General features: G+C 35.0%; 1 protein-coding gene across 4 annotated transcripts in view; it reads right to left on the bottom strand.

The window, feature by feature from the left end:
• LOC149267521 (uncharacterized) overlaps window positions 1–22794 on the bottom strand; it is a 473448-nt gene that overhangs the window by 271802 nt on the left and 178852 nt on the right. For 3 of the 4 annotated variants that reach the window (XM_089433325.1, XM_089433324.1, XM_089433323.1), the window contains exon 6: window positions 19000–19203. In XM_089433325.1, the coding sequence (XP_089289451.1) occupies window positions 19000–19203 (204 nt within the window). Of the gene's footprint in view, window positions 1–18984; window positions 19204–22794 lie in introns of those variants that run through there. The other variant, XM_089433326.1, reaches the window with a different exon arrangement.

Raw genomic sequence — 22794 nt, forward strand, 5'->3', positions numbered from 1 at the left:
ATCCAAATAACGTTGCCAGAGGTAACTGATCTTCACATTGATCTAGCCACACGTGCTGTAATATGTAGATTCAATGGTTTCTGGCCAAAATCAGATGCACTGCATCAATGGATCTTCACAACATGGACACCTGACTGCGAAGTTCACCTATGCTCAAAGGGTTTCTTCATAGTCATTTTTAGAACAGAACAAGAACGTGATGATATTATCAACCAGGGGCCTTGGTTCTGGGGCAAGGCTGGCCTCTTTACCACCCCCTGGTTCCCTGAATTTGATGCGAATACTATGAAAGTAACAACAGTCCCTGTTTGGGTGAAGCTACACAACCTCCCTCTCCACTTCTGGCATTACAAAGTTTTATCAGCTATTGGAAACACATTAGGGAAATTCCTCAAAATAGATGGAGAGAGAGTAAAACTAGGAATTTTTACCTACGCTAGAATCTGCGTAGAAGTGGATCTAAGTCTGGGGCTACCAGATCACATTACATTAAACTATAATAATACACAGCGGATACAAATGCTTGATTATGAAAACACAGCTTTCAGATGCTTAAAATGCATGCAGACAGGACATCTCCAAAACACCTGCCCAATGGGAAAGAGGGACCCCAAAGAGAACAAGAAACAACAGAAAAAGGCGAAAGGATGGCAGCACACTGATTGGCGGGAAAAAGAGGATATGCAAACAGAACCAACAGGAAAACAAACAAAACCTGACATACCAACGGAACAGGAATACACTCAAGAAGGACATGCCACTGACACACAATTGGGACCTGACATTTTGCAACAGCCACCAGAAATTCAGTTTGAAGTAGGTGGCAACAAAAGAACCCACGGATCTGAAGGTTCGGAATCCGACAAAGAACAACTAATGACTACAACAGAAAATCAGCTGGCTCTCACTGCACCTAGCTCTGATGGCTGGCGAAGGGTGGAGAAGAAGAAGGGCAGAAAAGCATAGCCCTGCTGAAATCCAACATTTGTATTTTTTCTCTTTTTTTGTAACCTCTATTCGCTAGCGAATACAGGAACAGTCTTCTGCATATGCTTAAGCATCTACAAAATGTAATTTTTTCATATTCTGAATAAAATTACGACTTTTTCCACGGGAAAAAAAAAAATAAGTAAAAAAAAAAAACATCAAAAAAAACTAGGAAAAAAAAATTAAAAACAAACTAGACTAAAAAAGGAAAAAAATGAAAAATAAAATTGATTAAGCAAGTTTTTTTTAATAAATTTTTTAAGCAAGTTTTTTTTTATTATTATTTAAAACAAAAAAAAAAATTGAGTTTTTATATTTAAAAAAAAATTTACCCCCCTTCGCCGGGGCCAGCGCCACCGCGGGCGGCCCGAAGGGCGGGGGGGCGATTCCAGGAATCGCCCCCCCCCCCCCGCCCTCCGGGCCGCACGCGATGGCGCTGGCCCGGGCGGAGGTCCTGCGGAGGCCTGCACAAATATTTATATTTGATACATAAATTGTAAAAAATAAGTCCTCTAAAAGAAAAAGGTATGTTGTATAACACGTTGCATCAACAATTCCACATTTCAATTATGTGGCAACTAGCCCTAAAAAGTGGTAAAAGGTGAAGGAGATGACCACCCTTTTTAGGGATCAGTGCCTAATTCACTTGGGGATAGGGAGTCAAGGATTATGAATAAGAACTTGGTTTCTTGACCTCATCCAATGTATAGAGAAAGAAAGAAAAGTGACCTTCAAGCATTTATACTTCAAAGCAAATGATGCAAGCTTATCAAGAAAAATAATCTCTAGGACATTTCATTCATATAACACATTAAATTAGCTAAAACATGCTTAATTCCGCATTTCAATTATGTGGAAACTAGCCCTAATTTTAGCAAATATGAAGCAACAAGAATAACAACGTAAAATTTACTTACAACGTTATAGAGTATATCCAACCAGCGTTTTGTTTGCAAGACAAAGATCCAAGACATGAAAAATAGCTCAAATCCATACATCAAAATTCATCCATCTCCAAAAATATCCTCCAAGGAAAAAATGTGAAGTTCTCTATGATTAAAGAGATCCCAAGTCAAGGGATGATACAAATGAATCCAACTAACTCCTATTTATACACCAATTAGGAGTTCGATCTAGCTAACGAGCCTACATTAGCCCCTAAAAATAAAATAATGTGCAAATAACATAACTTTGGTGGCAAGCCCACCAAACTAGCTCACAAATGGAAACATAAGCCTCTCAAGAGGACAAATAATAATCTATGCATGTTGTAGGGCCCTTTAAGAAGCCTGATGAGGTCTATGGGTGCCATAATGAATAATATGACCCTCAAAAGCAGTGGAAGGGGTTGGCCCCTTGTAATAACCTGTGGTGCTCCAAATGACTGTGGGGGCACACCAGTGTCCTAATGGGTCTCCAAACAAGTCGAAGATGCCTATAGGTTGCCCTCAACGGTTAAGATGACAATGTAGGAGATGCCACATCATCGTAGAACTTCTGGGTCATCTGCCAAGTGTGTGGTGTAGATCTTGGGTCAAGTGGGCATGATAGATCAAGTGCATCCTCCTCGTCCAATAAGTAAACCACGTGCAATCTCTAAATGGTTGTGGGGATGCATGAAGTGCAATCTATGGAGGCCCGTGGCTCTCAACGCTCACCCTATATGTGCCAATGTAGCCCTCTAGAGGATTAGGACCCGTATAGGGAGACCAAGCCCCAAATGGAAACCATCTGCAATCCAGTATAAGATCCAATGTGTCCCCTAGACTTCCAATACAACAAATCATTAGAGAAATCGAGTGAATGAGCTTTACCTAATCATGGACCACAGGTGGGGACTTCATAATGGCCTGCCCTTCCATAATGGGCTTTGGGTGTGCCAATGTCTCCTAACCAGGTACCCTATTAGGTGGTTTCTGCTTTTAAAAGGGATAATATAGTCAAGGTACATCCATCAAAAGGTGGTGGCATGGGGCAAATAGGTGAATGAGATAGGGAATGAGAGGGGGCAGCCCTGGGTCACATGTTGGGGCATGGAGGTAGCTAATAAGAGGGAAGCCCACACTTGGGTTTAGAAGGTGTAGGAGAGAGCAATCGTGGAACATGAGGTGCCCCGGCCTTGATTTTTCTACCCTTGTTTATATGTCTTTTTCCTTTTTATGATTTTCTTTGATTAACTACTTGAGGCTCAAGGGGTTAGAGCACGATGTATTAGCAATGAATTCCCCCTTTTAGGTGGGGCGGTTCATCGCCCACCAGGGGTTGGAACAATCACGGGTTCCTATATGCTGAGGAAGGTTCATAGAACCTATTGGAACCAAGGTGATGGCCATGATGATGGGGTAGGGCTTCATGTAATGGATTTTTCCCACGTGCTAAATGCTTTTGTCCCAGCTATTTTTTGCATTTTGTGGTACTTTTCCTATTCAATATGGCTATATATGCTTTTGAATTTCTTTTTAGTTGCATCAAACTCTGGGTTTCATTCCAAGCCATGACCCAAGGTGTGGACAAGGGGAAGGGGTGAGTTGACCCTATGTGGACCCGATGGAGGAATGTGGACGCAAGTGGGAGAAGTGATGGATGGGGTAATAATGAATGGAAAGGGGGTAATGTAAGCGGATAAGGGAGCGAGACCACTTAACCAAAATTGGGGTTTCCCATGCAATACCATCCCTGAAACCAAGTGGTCAGTAAAAGAGATCCCACGAGACTAGAATCCAAGGTTAAATCCTAAAAGGGGTCTAAGGGACAGAATCACAAACCTAGCCCATTCTTTCTGCCGAATCTCCCCATTAATCCATACCCAGAAGTGTCCATGATAAGCAAACTACAAGACTCAATTTCAAAATGACAAGGAATACCTTTAGCTTTGGGAGGCCCACCTTCAAACATACAACGATCATGGCAGATGGACGAGGGACCACATTGTTGGCTCAGGTGGCAGAGAAAATGGCACAATGACCTAGCTGATGGCTGCAAGGGGTTGTTGGTTGCCGACTGAGAACCATCTTGGAGAAAATTTTCTTCTAGGGATATTAACCACAAAATGGTGGGTAACATTGACTAGAAGGGTTTGATGTATTTCTTGATGAGCAGAATAATTTCTCAAGGAAAAGGTTGTTGGGTTTTCCTGCAAGTGGGGGTTTTCCCAAGGTAAAATACTTGTCTCTTGTTTGGCTGTCTCTTTATGATCCTATTAGCATTTTTGTTTCTACTGTTGAGATTTTCTTTGTAATTTCTTTATGATGGATGTGAATACAAGAAAGGTTAAATTAAGAAATCATAAGAAATAATTATCAGAATAGAAGATCCTTGAAAATTCAACATAACAAAATTCACAAATTATTTTCTTTATCTAGACATTTTAATCCAAGGATTTACAGCAAATTGTTGATTTCAAATCCTAATTGGGAAAAATCACCTCCCAGATTTGTGCTAAAGGTTTTATCTAATATCTTGTGGGTTTATTTAAGGATTTTTATTAATTCTGGAAATTAAATTATAATAAAAGAAATAAAAAATCTTAAAGCCAGGGTTGACCCTGAAAACGTGCATTGTGGGTTTATTTAAGGATTTTTATTAATTCCGGAAATTAAATTATAACAAAAGAAATAAAAAATCTTAAAGCCAGGGTTGACCCTGAAAACGTGCACTCTAACCCTCGCCTAGCTTTTCATTGTTGGATTGTTATTCAAGGTTATCTAACACATTCTAATGGTGAAATTTATTTGTTTACATGTTTTATATATCAATTTAGCTAGAACCCTAGGTAGATTCACACCCTCTTTATACAAGTTTGTGCTAATTTCATATTTGCCCCTAGCCTAGCTTTTCATTGTTGGATTGTTATTCAAGGTTATCTAACACATTCTAATGGTAAAATTTATTTGTTTAATTTTTTTATATATCAATTTAGCTAGAACCCTAGGTAGATTCACACCCTCTTTATACAAGTTTGTGCTAATTTCATATTTGTTTATCATTAGAACTTGTATTTTATCATTGTTGGGTTGTTTTTACATACATATTTCATTTCATTGCCCTAGCTTAAGAACCCAAGATCAGATATTTAAATTGATTTTAAACACACTTGGTTGGCCTTTTCTCCAAAACTTTTACTTTCTCCATTTTCTGAAGGCAACAACCTTGTTCAATTCAACCTTGTTCAATTTATTGCACATAATCAAGAGGTAATCTCAGAATATCATGTCATTGATTTGTGCAATAAAATTTCACTCTTGTGTGGTAAAAGGTATATTTGTCTAACTTAAAGAGATTTTCATTTTGTTTCTAATTTTCATGAGTAGTTTTGATGGATGGGAATTACTCTTACAATATGTTGGCGTAATCTTTGAAGGGCAATTTTGCTCTAATAAGAAGACATAGGGTTGAGGTTTCACCCTCCTTATCTCTTGTTGTAATCAGTGTTCATTTAATGGATATTCTATTGTGATTTCTGCATATTGAGAGACCATTGTTGTACCTTTCTACTTCACGGTTGCGCATTATTACTTGGCTGCTTTGTAATTGTTGAGAGGTGCATCAAAGGACCTTATTGACCACTACGTGTCAACTTCCCATAGCAGTACACCCCCTTTTCTTCGCAAAAGGAATAGTGCTTTATTGATGTGTCCGTGCCATTCGACAATCATTGTCGACTTGATCAATTTATGTTGTAAACCCAGTCTGCATGTGTGAATTGTAAATAATCTTAGAAGAGTTGAGTCATGTATGTAAATTGCCTAGGTGGACCTAATTTTCTAGTGATAAACTACGTTCCGGAAGGTTTTTTGTCTCACCGATCCATGATCGACAGAGTTTTCCTTCAGCCTAACTCCAAAGCCGGAATGAATTTTTTCATTAGAATCTTCGACGAATCCTAGTGTGTGTTGATCTGCTAGATTTTATTTGGTCGCAGAACTGGGTGGTCTATGAGGGTCTATGTCAAATGGGTTTTCCCCTTTGAGATGTAAAATTGTAAAAGTCATGATGTAAAGTGTCTTGAGGGTTAAGAAATATTTTAATCCCCTCATAGGTCCCAAGTAAGTCCTAAGTCCTAGGTCCTAGGTGATTTTTCCAAAGGCTAAGTTCGAGGATCCATTTAAAAAAAAATTAAAAATTGAAAAAAAAAAAAACAATAAAAAATAAAAGATATAAATAATTAAAAAAATTTAAAATTTAAAATTTAAAAATTTAAAATAAAATAAAATAAAATAAAAAATTTTAAAAATAATAAAATAATAAAAAGTTAAATTTTTGAGCGAATAAATGCAAAATTTTAATTGTTTAATATATTAAAATGCATTTAAAAGTTTGACGGATGAGATTAAAAGAAATCTTGATCCTCATCGACGGTCGAGATTAGTTTGACATGGATCACTCGAACTAGCTGTTGGGAATTTTTCCTTTAAATAGGGTGCTAGGGGTCATTTGAGAGGAGATCTGATCTGAGAGTCTGGTGCTAAAGAAAGCTCTCTTGTAGTCATTTTTTGTGCAATAAAGAAAGACTTTGGGGTTAAAAATCTTTTGGTGTTACTCTTCTGGAAATGTTGTAAGATGATTTATTTTTTTGCATAATTTTATTTTCAGCCATTGATATAGCTTGATGAAGATTGACTTAGGCACACGTATCTTGTCTGATATTTGGGGTTTGAATGATAGTTTAGATTCTGAAATATAATGGCAGATATCTCCATTTGATCTAGATTTCACTATTGTTTTCTCCCTCTATGTTAATGGTTGATTTTAAGCTGTGCAGGAAATCTTAGTTTTCAGTTTATCGGGCGTTAGGGGAAGTTCTCGACTGAACCAGCCCACTCCCGGATTGCGCTTTCTGAAAGAGCCTAGCTAGTTTTAATCCCAGGCTTATCATCTGAATTTTTTTTTTTATGAATGCATGCAGGGTTTTTCTGAAGCATCTCACATTAAATTAAAATTCTGAAAATATTTATGTGGCATAACGAGAAATCCGGCTGTTTAAGAGTCGAAAATTTGTGAATACTGTAATTATTTAGTTAAATTTTGGGGTATCTCCTTGCATATTTTTGCCTTTTGCAAGTTGCGGGTGCAGATCTTAAAAGGGAGATTTTTTGTGGGTGATTTTAGCAGGTTCTGAGCCACCATTTTTTGCTACGGCCCTCATTCCTCCATCGATCTGCAGATTTCAAGCTCTCCTTCCATCTGCCATTGCCTTTCTTTATACACTGCTGTCAAATCCATTCGTGTTGTCCTAGCATTCTTTGGATTTCTGTGTATTCATCTAGCTTCCCACGCAAACCTGCACCTGTGCACAAAAAAAGGGAAATCTCCACGCAGTAGCCATCTTTCCCCTCTGTCGCAGCTCTGTCCCTTTGTCATTTCCTCATTTCGTTACAGTTCTCATCCCCGACTCCATCCGCAACCATTCCCTCGCTATTTTTGTCCTCTTCTCCCATCCACGCAGTGACATTCTCGCTCTTCTCATCGTTGTTGCTGCATTCTCTCGCCATCCCCGCACCTGCAAGCAGCGTTTGAAGCCCTCAATTCTATCCAACTGCAGCATCCAGGCCAGCAGCACCCTCACGCAGTTACTCCAACCACCTGCATGTTCACCTCTCCACGCTGCGTCCATTGCTTTCTCTCCCACGCGCAGCTAATCCTCCCGCATTCCCTTTTTCACGCTGCAGCATTCTCCCTCTTCTGGCATCGTCCAGCAATTGCGTCCAACTTTTTTTCTGTTATCGCTCCCCACGCAGCTCCCTCATCTTCTACACAGTCCCTCCATTCCGCTGCCATCCTTTGCTGGCATTGCACCCATCTCTCCGCATGATCACTTATGTTGCCATTGTGAATCCATCCCTCTCCATTGTTTCGGCTTCTCAACCTGCTATCCTATGTTGAACTCTCCACCATCGAGCTCCTCCGTTCAGTGGTTCTTCTACCGCCGTCAAGCTTCCTACACATCCGCAACAGCAAAAAACAAAACAGAAAAATCGATTTTGGGTAAGCCGTATGAGTTCAGGTTAGCGTATTGTTTTTATGTGAATCGATTGTCATTTTTTAAGATTAGGCATTAGCTTTAGTTTATTACTTTTGGGCTTTGATCTTAAGTTTAGAATAGAGTATTTTAGTTAACGTATGTTTCTTTTTTTTATATCAAGTATGTAAATATTTAAAAAATAAATAAAAAGAAAAATCGATTTTTTTTAGGTTTTGAATTGTATTTAGTTAGCCTTCATATTTTGTTAAAGGGTTAGTCTTTAGGATTACTTTTAAGTTAGATTTAAATTTAGATTTAATATTTTTAAAGTTTGATTTTAAATAAAATTGAAAAATCATAAAAAAAAAATATTTAAAAAATGGCATAAAAAGGTTTCTTTAGGCTTCCTTTTAGGATTAAATTTTAGATCTAGTTTAGTTTTTTTATTTGATTTATTTTTAGGTCTGAGTTTTATTTCTTTAGAATTTAGATTTAGTCCTCATTTTTTTTTTAAATTTAGTTTAGTTTTATTTTATTTTTAGAACAAATCAAAAATCATTAAAAAAAAGGGTTTCTGAGTTTTATTTAGAAATTAGATTTTATATTGTGTATATAAATTAGAATTTAGATCTTAGTTTTAGACTTTATTTTATAATATTTAGTTTTAAATTCTATTTCATTTGTATATATTTAAATTCCATTTTTCATGTAGTTTAAATTTAGATGTTTTGGTCTATTTTGATATAAAAAAAAAAAATATATATATATATATATATATATATATATATAAATTAAGAAAATATTTTGAAAAAGCTTAATAAAAAATCGAAAATTCATTTTTGTGGTATCTATGTTCCACTTATTTATGGTTAAATGCACTTAAATGTTCGTCTAAAGTTAGCTATATGAAAGTGGTAACTAGTCAGCATTTAAATTTATGATCACTCAAAGTATTTGATTTTTCTTGAAGTTTAATTGTTGGATCATTATTAAAGCATTGTGCATTTATTGAATATCTTGCATTGCTTGGGTTTTTTGATGATAAATGATTGTTTTACAAGGTTCATATTTTCTGCAACATCTAATAAATAATCACTTAATCATTAACTCCATAAGGCACTGGTCCATTAAATTAATAAAATCAATTAAGTGCTTGTTGCCCCTCATGTCTCCCAAACCCAACTGGTCCCCAGTTGGTCATCATTTTCCCATAGGGTCTACCCCCCTTGGCCGCGGGAGACAGGCTTAAACGGAGAGATCGGGGATCAGGGTGACAACCCCCGGTCTGAGCGTTGTCGTGACAATCTGTGCAACAACATTTTTGGCGCCGTTGTCGGGGATACTTTATTCTCGGCATTTCAACGACATTCATCTTCTCATTTCTCATCATTCTTTCATCTTTCTCATCTCTCATTTGAGCTGGCAGATTCAACATTTTTTGGCATCATTTGGATCTCTTTATTGCCTTATCTTTCATCATATCAACAACTTCTCTTTAGTTTGTTTCTTGTTTGGGTGACGACTCCATTTTCTTATTTTTCCCAGACAAGAAGCCTCCGTCATATCTATTTGTTGGTTGCTTTTTGGATCCTAGAATTAGATTCATTGTTCAAGTGGCAGCTCCACTTCTTTCATTTATTAATTTTCTTGAGCAGAGATCTCTTTCTATCATCCAATTGGTCCCTCATTATTCATCATGGATTATTCGTTTAAACCATGTCATTTTACTGATGATCTCCCTGATATTCCAAAAGTGGCCATTTCTAAATTACCTTTGTTCTCAAGTGGTGATTCAATCGCTGTTAAAAGACATCTAGGCTTGTTTACTCGTATGATGATCATATATTGTAGACCCCCTTAGTATAATCATGAAGATGTCAAAATGGTCTTTTTGTCCTTTCTTTAGAGGGTGATGCTTCCAATTGGTTTAATAATTGTCTTGAAGATTCTTTCACTTGTTTACAAGACATTGTCAATGCTTTTAAAGATAGATATGGTTATCCAAATAGCTCGCCTTGTGCCCCTAAAATTGTGCAACAGAATGAAAGTAATCTTATAAAAGGTCTAGCTGTCGGTGAAAGATTCCAAGACAATTTTTCATATCAAAGTGTGCAACCCACCTGTACCATTGCAGATCAAATTCATGATAGTGGAAAAGCAGGGACAAATGATAATGAAAAGGAAGATCAAAAGAAAATTATACAAGAACTAATGTTGCCGGTAAAAAATATGGAGATCAATCAAACTAATTACGCCAATGATGTGAGAACTTTATGTACCCACCTGGAAAAACGTAATAGGGAGATGGAGATCATGCAAAATCAACATGCTAAGGAAATTGAGGCCATGAAGATTAATCATGACACAGAAATTAGTTTTATGCAAAGCAAGTTATCAGGCTTAGAGGAAAAAAATATGACGACCATGAAAGCTAATCATGATAGGGAAATTAATTCTATGCAAAACAAGTTATTAACTATGGATGAAGAAATGACTATCATAATAATCAGTTGGCTGCCATGCAAGCAAATCATAAGGAAGAGATAAACTCTATGCAGTATTGTTTGATGACCAAAAAGGAAAAGAACGATAAAGTAATAAAAGATATGGAAGAAAACCATGCCAGGGAAATCAGTGCTATAAAGGTTGAACACTCTAGTCAGATAGATGCCATTAAAATACAGGTTCAAAAGTTTCAACAATGGTCAGAGGATGACAGAAACCAGGGAACATCAATAGATCAGGAGCCCCCTTATCTGTTATAGCAAGCTCCATCATATTATGAGGTCCTTTGTTCCATTAAAAAGTGGATAATTAAAGATGACCTGGATAAAAGGGAAATTAATAATCAGGTTGATGCTCACACAGTTAATCCACTAGTCATTGAAGATCAAGTTATAACTCATGACACCTGTGAGATTGGTCCATCATCTTTGACAGGGCAAATGCAGGATGAAGAAAGACATGTCACGCATATCTTATATACTTCATTTGATAGCTTTGAAGCAAAAAGTTCCACGTCATCAATAATATAGCCTACCAGGAAGAAAACGCGCAAGAGGAAGAAAATGAGAAGAAGATTTGATGCATCAGACGGCCGCGAGCAGCATGATTTTCGGATAGGAAAAATTCCTACCATATGTAGAATTGGACATGGCACATCCGACAAGCAACCGACAGATTTGCCTGAAAGCAGGCAAATGCTCAGTATACACTATATTGAACACATATGATGCCATGGGGCATCCTTTGTATTGTATTTCTAACCCTACTCCTTGTCATTTTAGCATTTCATTTCTATTTTAGGATTAGATTTACTTTTCCAGATAGTTAATAAATGAAGAGCTTATATCTTTCATGTGCTTAATGTTATATGATGATTTTTGGATAGATGCTACTTATGTTTTATTGTGTATTGCGTGGATGCAGATTCTGGATTCTCACATTCCTGCAGTGCAGCAACGTGTCCCCAAGTGGAGCCAGATGTTGACCACTATGTGTCAACTTCCCATAGCAGTACATCCCCCTTTCTTCGCAAAAGGGATAGCGCTTGATTGATGTGTCCGTGCCATTCGACAGTCATCGTCGACTTGATCAATTTATGTTGTAAATCCAGTCTGCATGTGTGAATTGTAAATAATCTTAGCAGAGTTGAGTCATGTATGTAAATTGCCTAGGTGGACCTTATTTTCTAGTGATAAACTACGTTCCAGAAGGTTTATGTCTCACCGATCCATGATCGGCAAAGTTTTCCTTCAGCCTAACCCCAAAGCCGGAATGAATTTTGTCATTAGAATCTTCGACGAATTCTAGTGTGTTGATCTGCTAGATTATATTTGGTCGCAGAACTGGGTGGTCTATGTCAAATGGGTTTTCCCCTTTGAGATGTAAAATTGTAAAAGTCATGATGTAAAGTGTCTTGAGGGTTAAGAAATGTTTTAATCCTCTCATAGGTCCTAAGTCCTAAGTCCTAGGTCCTAAGTGATTTTTCCAAAGGCCAAGTTCGAGGATCCATTTAAAAATAAAAATAAAAAACAATAAAAAATAAAAAATATAAATAATTAAAAAAATTTAAAATTTAAAAATTTTAAATAAAATAAAATAAAAATTTTAAAAAATGATGAAATAATAAGTAGTCAAATATTTTAAATAAAAATAATAAAATTATTTAAGTCAAATTTTTGAGTGAATAAATGCAGAATTTTAATTGTTTAATATATTAAAATGCATTTAAAGATTCGACGGATGAGATTAAAAGAAATCTTGATCCTCATCGATGGTCGAGATTAGTTTGACATGGATCACTCGAACTAGCTGTTGGGAATTTTTCCTTTAAATAGGGTGCTAGGGGTCATTTGAGAGGAGATCTGATCTGAGAGTCTGATGCTAAAGAAAGCTCTCTTGTAGTCATTTTTTGTGCAATAAAGAAAGACTATGGGGTTAAAAATCTTGTTGGTGTTACTCTTTTGGAAATGCTATAAGATGATTTATTTTTCTGCATAATTTTATTTTCATCCATTGATATAGCTTGATAAAGATTGATTTAGGCACAGGTATCTTGTCTGATCTTTGGGGTTTGAATGATAGTTTAGATTCTGAAATGTAATGGCAAGTATCTCCATTTGATCTGGATTTCACTATTGTTTTCTCCCTCTATGTTAATGGTTGATTTTAAGCTGTGCAGGAAATCTTAGTTTTCAGTTTATCAACCGTTAGGGGAAGTTCTTGCCTGAACCAGCCAACTCCCGGATTGCGTTTTCTGAAAGAGACTAGCTAGTTTTAATCCCAAGCTTATCATCTGAAATTATTTTTTTTTATGAATGCATGCAGGGTTTTCCTGAAGCATCTCACATTAAATTAAAATTCTGAAAATATTTATGTGGCATAATGAGAAATCCGGCTGTTTAAGAGTCAAAAATTTGTGAATACTGTAATTATTTAGTTAAATTTTGGGGTATCTCCTTGCATATTTTTGCCTTTTGCAAGTTGCAGGTGCAGATCTTAAAAGGGAGATTTTTTTTATTCAGATTGCGGGTGATTTTAGCAGGTTCTGAGCCACCATTTTTTGTTGCGGCCCTCATTCCTCCATCGATCTGCAGATTTCAAGCTCTCCTTCCATCTGCCATTGCCTTTCTTTATACGTTGCTGCCAAATCCATCCGTGTTGTCCTGGCATTCTCTAGATTTCTGCATATTCATCCAGCTTCCCACGCAGACCTGCACCTGTGCACAAAAAAAATAAGGGAAATCTCCACGCAGCAGCCATCTTTCCCCTCTGCCGCAGCTCTGTCCCTTTGTCATTTCCTCATTTCATTGCAGTTCTCATCCCCAACTCCATCCGCAGCCATTCCCTCGCTGTTTTTGTCCTCTTCTCCCATCCACGCAGTCACATTCTCGCTCTTCTCATCGTTGTTGCTGCGTTCTCTCGCCATCCTCGCAGCTGCAAGAAACATTTGAAGCCCTTGATTCTATCCAACTACAGCGTCCAAGCCAGCAGCACCCTCACGTAGTTACTCTAGCCACCTGCGTGTTCACCTCTCCACGCTGCATCCATTGTTTTCTTTCCCACGCGCAGCTAATCCTCCCGCATTCCCTTTTTCAAGCTGCAGCATTCTCCCTCTTCTGGCATCGTCCAGCGATTGCGTCCATTTTTTTCTACTATCGTTCCCCACTCAGCTCCCTCATCTTCTACATAGTACCTCCATTCCGCTGTCATCCTTTGCTGGCATTGCACCCATCTCTCTGCGTGATCACTTCTGTTGACATCGTGAATCCATCCCTCTCCATTGTTGCGGCTTCTCAACCTGCTATCCTGTGTCGAACTCTCCACCATCGAGCTCCTCCGTTCAGTGGTTCTTCTACCGCCGTCAAGCTTCCTGCACATCCGCAACAGCAAAAAACAAAATAGAAAAATCGATTTTGGGTAAGCCATATGAGTTCAGGTTATCGTATTGTTTTCATGTGAATCGATTTTCATTTTTTAAGATTAGGCATTAGCTTTAGTTTATTTCTTTTGGGCTTTGATCTTAAGTTTAGAATACAGTATTTTAGTTAATGTATGTTTCTTTTTTTTATATCAAGTATGTAAATATTTAAAAAATAAATAAAAAGAAAAATCAATTTTTGTTAGGTTTTGAATTGTATTTAGTTAGCCTTCATATTTTGTTAAAGGGTTAGTCTTTAGGATTACTTTTAAGTTAATATTAAATTTAGATTTAATATTTTTAAAGTTTGATTTTAAATAAAATTGAAAAATCATAAAAAAAAATTAAAATTTAAAAAATGGCTTAAAAAGGTTTCTTTAGGCTTTCTTTTAGGATTAAATTTTAGATCTAGTTTAATTTTTTTATTTGATTTATTTTTAGGTCTAAGTTTTATTTCTTTAGAATTTAGATTTAGTCCTCATTTTTTTTTTTTTTTTAGTTTAGTTTTATTTTATTCTTAGAACAAATCAAAAATCATTAAAAAAAAGGGTTTCTGAGTTTTATTTAGAAATTAGATTCTATATTGTGTATACAAATTAGAATTTAGATCTTAGTTTTAGACTTCATTTTATAATATTTAGTTTTAAATTCCATTTCATTTGTATATATTTAAGTTCCATTTTTCATGTAGTTTAAATTTAGATGTTTTGGTCTATTTTGATATAAGAAAAAATAATTAAAAAATATAAAAAATTAAAAAAATATTTTGAAAAAGCTTAATAAAAAATCGAAAATTCATTTTTGGTGGTATCTATGTTCCACTTCTTTATGGTTAAATGCACTTAAATGTTCGTCTAAAGTTAGTTATATGAAAGTGGTAACTAGTCAGCATTTAAATTTTATGATCACTCAAAGTATTTGATTTTTCTTGAAGGTTAATTGTTGGATCACTATTAAAGCATTGTGCGTTTATCGAATATCTTGCATTTCTTGGGTTTTTTGATGATAAATGATTGTTTTACAAGGTTCATATTTTCTGCAACATCTAATAAATAATCACTTAATCATTAACTCCATAAGGCACTAGTCCATTAAATTAATAAAATCAATTAAGTGCTTGTTGCCCCTAGTGTCTCCCAAACCCAATTGGTCCCCAATTGATTATCATTTTCCCATAGGGTCTACCCCCCTTAGCCGCGGAGACAGGCTTAAAAGGAGAGATCGGAGATCAGGGTGACAGCCCCCGCTCTGAGCGTTGTCGTGACAATCTGTGCGACAACAGACCTCATTTAAGTTTTTTCATATTGAAGATCCATGTGGTTAGAGAATATTTTTAATATCTTAGCTGTACATCTTTTAATCATATTCAAGCCCTCTTCTTCATTGTTCTTGACTCCATAACACAAATGGATAGGCATTAGTCTCGGTAAATTCCACCCCCCATTTTAGATTTTCTAGGGTTTTCACTCTTGTGCCAAAAGAGAAGCAATCTAAAGAGAGAGGAAGTATTGTGTGGAGTTATGAACATAATTATGTATAAATAATAATAAATTAGTAAGTGTGATAAGTTATGAAAGAGCATGTCCAAAAAGGACATGAACATTCATGAAGGGGCTAGGTGGTATATACACAAGCCCTCATTTGTAACATATCATATTTGCTATACATTCAAACATTCTTATAAATATATTACTTGTCCTATAATGATATTATTCCACTAAATATGAGTTGTGTTTGTTAATGAAGGGGTCCCTGCCTAGGTGGTATATACACAAGCCCTCATTTGTAACATATCATATTTGCTATACATTCAAACATTCTTATATAAATATATTACTTGTCCTATAATGATATTATTCCACTAAATATGATCTTTGTTTGTTACATTGGTATCTGAGCCGTATTTTCTAATCACTAGGCCTTTGTCCAGGCTTTAGCCACACCTTCAAAATTTTGGAGTTCCTCTAGTGCCAACCTCTGTGTCAAAAAAAAAGGTTATAAAATAAAAATAAAAATAGATAAATAGATAAAATTTCAAAGTTTGATGGAAAGTGATTATAAGAAAAAGTAATAGAAGTATAAAAGGAGGTTGCTAACAAAAAAAGGACATGTGAAACTATGAATTATGAGTTCCATAAATAAGTCAACATTTTGGACTAAATGTCCACTTTGTGAAACAAAATTTGAATATCGATCAGTTTTAAAAAATTGCAAAAAATGTGGAAAATTATTTATTATCAAAGAATATCATGTAATACTCAGACACAAATAAAAATATTAGAGGAGAACTCACAAAACTTCTACATAAAAACAGGGCATTGGAAAAGAAATATAAAGATGTTTAAGATCTATTTTACAAAGAGTCATTATAAGAAAAAGTAATAGAAGCATAAAAGAGGTTGCTAACAAAAAAAAGAAGGGCATGTGAAACTATGAGTTATGAGTTCCATAAATAAGTCAACATTTTGGACTAAATGTCCACTTTGTGAAACGAAATTTGAATATCAAACAATGTTAAAAAAATTGCAAAAAATGTGGAAAGTTATTTATTATGAAAGAATATCAAGGTAATACTCAGATACAAATAAAAGATTAGAGAACTCACAAAACTTCTACATAAAAACAAGGCATTGGAAAAGAAATATAAAGATCTTGAAGATCTATTTTACAAAGAGTCATTATAAGAAAAAGTAATAGAAGTATAAAAAGAGGTTGCTAACCAAAAAAGAAGGGCATGTGAAACTATGAATTATGAGTTCCATAAATAAGTCAATATTTTGGACTAAATGTCCACTTTGTGAAACGAAATTTGAATATTGATCAGTTTTAAAAAATTGCAAAAAATGTGGAAAATTATTTATTATCAAAGAATATCAAGGTAATACTCAGACACAGATAAAAAGATTAGAGGAGAACTCACAAAACTTCTACATAAAAACAATGCATTGGAAAATAAATATAAAGATCTTGAAGATCTACTTTACAAAGAGTCAACAGAGAAGGACACAGAATTTTTTTGTCTAAGGACCATGGTCAAGAACTACTTGTGAAGGTATAGAAATCCAAGGATATGAAGCATAAAATAGAATAAGAAAAGGAAGGTCTCGAGAAGAAATACAACGACAATATATTTAAAAAAAAAGGGGGGTTAGAAGACCTTAATAAAAGGTTATTAGAACAAATCAGAGTTTTAAAAGATAAGAAGCTTGAACATCCAAATAAAATTGAATCGAAAGATGAAAACTCTTGCATCTAAAAAATCATAATCAGAATCTACTCAATCAAATTAAGAAACTTAAAAATGATAAGAAATCATTGGAAAACAATATATTTAAAAAAAGGGTTAAAAGACCTTAAACAAACGTTATTAGAACAAATCAGAGTTTTAAAAGATGAGAAACTTGAACATCCAAATAAAATTGAATCGAAAGATGAAAATCACTTGCATTTAAAAAATCATAATCAGAATCTACTCAATCAAATTAAGAAACTAAAAAATGATAAGAAATCATTGGAAAACAATATATTTTAAAAAAAAAGGGTTAAAAGACTTTAATCAAAAGTTGTTAGAACAAATCAAAGTTTTAAAAGATGAGAAGCTTGAACATCCAAATAAAATTGGATCGAAAAATGAAAAACTCTTGCATCTAAAAAATCATAATCAGAATCTACTCAATCAAATTAAGAAACTTAAAAATGATAAGAAATCATTGGAAAACAAATTCGAAGAACTTATCACAAAAAAAGCATCAAAGTATTTAGACATACTAGTCCTTGTTGAAAGAAAGGAACAAACATTAATCCAAACAGTATCACTATTCAAAAATATTCTAGTCCAATTGAAGTGAAGACATACTCAAATGCAGTAGTTTAGACAATGAGAATTCTAGGTGAAGACACAGTAATTAAACTAGTGACACCAATATGCAATGAAGATCATATGCCAACAATAAGTCAAGAGAATGCTACAGGTCTGTTAAAATCAAAGCAAGTAACAAGAAATCATTATCAGCATCCTAATCACAAGAACAAGTACATTAATCAGTCAATGCATCAACTTCAATCAGAAATAATCAACATATCTTCCAAAGAATATCGATATCAATACCATCATGTCTCGTGATAAAATTTCATCTTAGAAGGCCTATAAGCGCAACATTCCACAAAAGATTGATTCAGGGTTGTTCAATCATTTCATAGTAAGACAAAGATGTACCACGCTAAAAATTTCATATCGTTTTGTATCATCGAAGATGACAGTTCTTAGAATTGAGAAGACGAGAAAACATGACAAGACAGAAAAAGATATCAAGCATTTCCATCCATAAGCTTTGAAGACAAAGCTCTTCTAAAGGGGAACACAATGTTATGAACATAACTATGTATAAATAAAAATAAATTAATGAGTGTAGTTAGTTATGAAAGGGCATGTCCTAAAAAGACATGATTGTTCATGAAAGGGCACCTGTATATAAATAGACCCTCATTTGTAACATATTATATCTCTAGTACATTCAAACTTTAATATATAAATATATTGCTTTTCCCATAATGGATATTACATATTCCAAATATTCTAAATATTCTGTTGAGTACGAACTTTGTTCATTACATAGTCATATTGAGCAATTTTCTTAAGTGCCCTTAGAGTTGCACTTTGTCGAAATATCTTGTAACATTTAAGTGTAGGTTTGGTAGGTAATAGGTAGATTCATTCTAAATACTGATTTAAACCAAGGATAGAATAATAGTTTCAGATTCTAATAAATTAGTAACACTTTACAAGTCAAGGTCTTTGTATGAACAACATGCTAATAACGTTGTTCCTCTAATCTAGCATAGAAGCAGATAATAACAATCCCAAACATTAATCAAACATAACTTAGTCAAAAAAATAGTTTATCATTACAATAAGGTTTAGATGTTTATATTTACTATATAAAAGAAAATGTATAATTTAGATAGAAGTTTATATAAAAATAAAAATTTATAGCCATATTGTTTATGATATGTCAAAGTAAAAATTTCAAGTCTACCTTCATAATAATTAATATTATAAATGAAAAAAAATCATAATTTTCACATAGAAGCTAAAGATATCTTCTATAAAGGTTTACGTAAAACTCACTTTCAACTCATCATCTTCCTTTTTAGCTTTCTTTTGATCTTTCCCATCAGAGCAATCTTTATCTTTATCATCTAGAGCATTTGATGCATCATTATTCTCATCCTTTTCAACAGGTTCATCAGCATTATTCTCCCCAAGCCGTTCTTTTTTAAGAATATTTTTAATCTCCTTTCCGAACTCTGAAACTTTTTCATTTTCAAAATCCTACAGCAAGAAATAAATCTCATATTGTTAATGTAAATGGGACTCTTAAAACCATAAAGAAGTTGTTTTCCTAACCCATGAAATATCTTCTTGCGTTAAAAATGTAGTACTATTCTTATTTCCTGCTAAGCTTCTAAGAAAAACATAAAAGATGGTAAACACTATTGCCATGCACATTAAAATCTTAGTAAACTATAAATACCATCAGAACATCTTTTCACAATATTTTCAAATCTTATGTATGTGAAAATATACAAAATAATAATGTAGGTGAACCATTTGAAAACATATGCTCTAGGTATTTAATAAGAACCATATTTCTAATATATAAACATAAAAATAATAAACACTCTTGCCATGCACATTAAAATCTTAGTAAACTACAAATACCATCAGAACATCTTTTCACAATATTTTCAAATCTTATGTATGTGAAAATATACAAAATAATAATGTAGGTGAACCATTTGAAAACATATGCTCTAGGTATATAATAAGAACCATATTTCTAATATATAAACATAAAAATAACTACTATGGAAAATTAGCAATAATTACCTTTTCTAAGAGAGAAATCTGTTATTACATGATGTTTCAAACTCTTGATAATATAAAAAATTATTCAACTAGCAAAATGTATTTTAGATAAAAAAATATGAATATAAATTAACCAGAAACAATCTTGTATCTATCATTCTACTATGCAATGACATACAAATGTATCAATTCTATAATGTCATTGTTCTTTTGAAAAAAATAAAAAATATATTTACCATTCCAAAGATTTAAGATATGTATATGTCTATGACACGAGCATATGTGTATCCAACATTAAGGCAAACTGGGAAGAGAAATCCTTGCAAACCTCATGATTCAACATGATGGAAGGACCATACCATGAGATTAAATATCTCACAGAAGTTAATGCTAGTGACCTTGTAAATCAAGAACTACATGAAATTTTCACTAAAATCACATCCATTTGAAATGCCTATCTTGCTTTAACTTACTTTGAGTTTGCAATTATGGTGCCAACAATTACTATGGATAATGCTATAGACCACCAAGGCATAGAGCTCCTTATCATAGGTAGGATAATTCGCTGGTATTCAAGGCATAAAGTTACTTAAGTAGGGTCATTCAATACTACTCCAGTAGTGATTAAAAAGATATAGATGATAGTAGATTGGTTTCCCCATTAGCATTAACAGTCTACCCATAGTATACCCTCTTGGATATGTTTCCACTTCAGCACACTTCTACAAGTTGAGCAATGCTAGTACTAGGGCTTGGACAATTTTCCACTTACATTCTTCAGATGCTTGTTACCGCTCAAACTAGCAGGGGACCTAAAGGACAAATGCTAGACCAAGGGCAACGAATGGAGACTTCCTACTGTCACCTCAGCTAAGGCCCCCTACTCTTTACGAACTTTCACCGATGGAAGGAGACCAAGTATATTTTGGAGTCACAAAAGAAGGATAAATCAATAAGTGGATATGATGTGACCCAAATGATCCCTTTCCAAAAGAGGTTGAAGGATAAAGTTTGCTTGCTTTCTAAGCAAGGTACAATGTCTTCTAGGAGAAGGATGGGAGGATTTGAGGGTTAGGTTTGGGAAATATGACCAAGTGGACCTAGCCTAGGTTAGGAGGATGGAGTTTAGCATCCAGTGATTCTCTTAACCTAGGCAAGGTAGGAGAAAGGATCAAAGAAGGAATATTCTCATAAAGATGTTGAATTGATCCTATAAGGCACTAGCCTTGGGGATGTTAGGGCAAAGTTTGATCTTGGAGCTAGGGCTTGTTTCTTACAACTCCACCGTTGGAATGGCTTCAAAATTGGAGGATGTCTTGAGGAGACACCAGCACATGAGAGGCTAGGAGATCGAACTTTTGGACGGCTAGTTCACAGAGAAAATGATGCCCTAAGTGACCCAACTTGGCTAGATCTAGGAAGATATGAAAAGAAGTTGATTTTAGGTGCCACCTCTTGGTAGATTAATGCCTTAACCTTGAGAGAATGGAGTCTATGATAAATATGAGTGAGGACCTCTGGTTCTTAGTCAAGGAGGCCTCAAGACTACTTCACTAGCCTTCTAGGTCAAAGAGAAGCAATCTTGTAGCTTTTATACTTCGATGTGCAAAAGGTGATGGCTTATCAAGATAAATTCGTCGATAGAATTACCCCTAAGAGATTTCATTCACATTACATGTCCAATACATTGAGAGATGCTATATAGAAACAAAATTCCACAATTTAAGCAGTAAATGCATGCAGCAATTAGCCCTAAAAATAGCGAAAATCCCAGTCCAATGTATATGACAAAGTAAAACAAGAATATCATTAAAAGCATGCACTTACATGTAATAGCACATATCCAACCATCCACAATTTGAAAATAGAGAAGCTCCACGACAAGATATACCAAATCCAAACATCAAAACTCATCCATAAAGCTCCAATTCATCCTCTAAGAAAAAGTGCAAAATTCTCAAGAGAAAGAAGAGATCCAATCCAAAGTGATGATGAGAAAATGAACTCATTTCACTTGTATTTATACACTAATGAGAAGTTTGAATTGGCCTACATAAGCCCCAAAAATAAAATAATGCTCTAATAATCTAACTTTTGGTGACAAGCCCACCAAACTAGCTCACAAATGAAAGAATAAGCCTCTCAAGAAATCAAATAATAATCTATGCATGTAGTAGGGCCCTCTATGAGGCCTAATGAGGTCCATGGGTGCCATAATGAAGACTAGGACCCTCAAAAGTTATGGACAAGGGGTTGGCCCCTTGTTCTCCAAACAGTAAACCTATGGTGCTCCCAATGGGTGTGGGGGCGGTTGGGCAAAGGTGAACCAAGTGCATCTTCCTTGTCCAATGGGACTATCTCAAACATCTCTAACCATCCTTGGGGATCCATGGAGTGTTGTCTACTATTGTGGAGGCCCGTGGCTCTCAACACACAACCTACATGTGCCAATGTAGCCTTATAGAGGATTAGCACCCCGTATAAGGAGACCAAACCAAGATGGAAACCATCTGCAATCCTGCATAAGATCCAATGCGTCCCCTAGCCTTCCAATACAACAAGTCATTAGAGAAATAGAGTAAATGAGCTTACTAACCATGGACCATGTTACCACTCAAACTAGCAGGGGACCTAAAGGGCAAATGCTAGGCCAACGGCAATAAAGTGACGTAGTCCATTGTCACCTCAGCTAAGGCTCCCTTCTATTTACGGAATTTCACCGATGAGAGAAGACCCGATATATATGGAGTCACTAATGAATGATAAGTCAATGGATATGAGTGACCCAAACCCTTTCCCAGAAAAGTTTGAAGGATGGAGCTTGCTTGCTTTCTAAGCAAGGTACTATGTATTTCTAGGGAAAGGAAGAGGATTTTGAGGGTTAGGTTTATGGGAATAGGCTTGTAAAGGAGTTCCCCAATCCCTAAAATCCTTGTTAGAATTGGTATCCTGGATGGTTCTTGAAGAATGGTCTTTTGAAGGAGCAGGACCACATGGGGCCAAGTGGACCCAATCTAGGATATGAGGAATGTATGAAGCAACCAATGATATTCT

The sequence above is a fragment of the Pinus tabuliformis genome, chromosome 6, assembly GCF_031772625.1.
Source record: "Pinus tabuliformis cultivar Carrire ecotype Pingquan chromosome 6, CPIR1, whole genome shotgun sequence".
Taxonomy (NCBI): Eukaryota; Viridiplantae; Streptophyta; class Pinopsida; order Pinales; family Pinaceae; genus Pinus; species Pinus tabuliformis.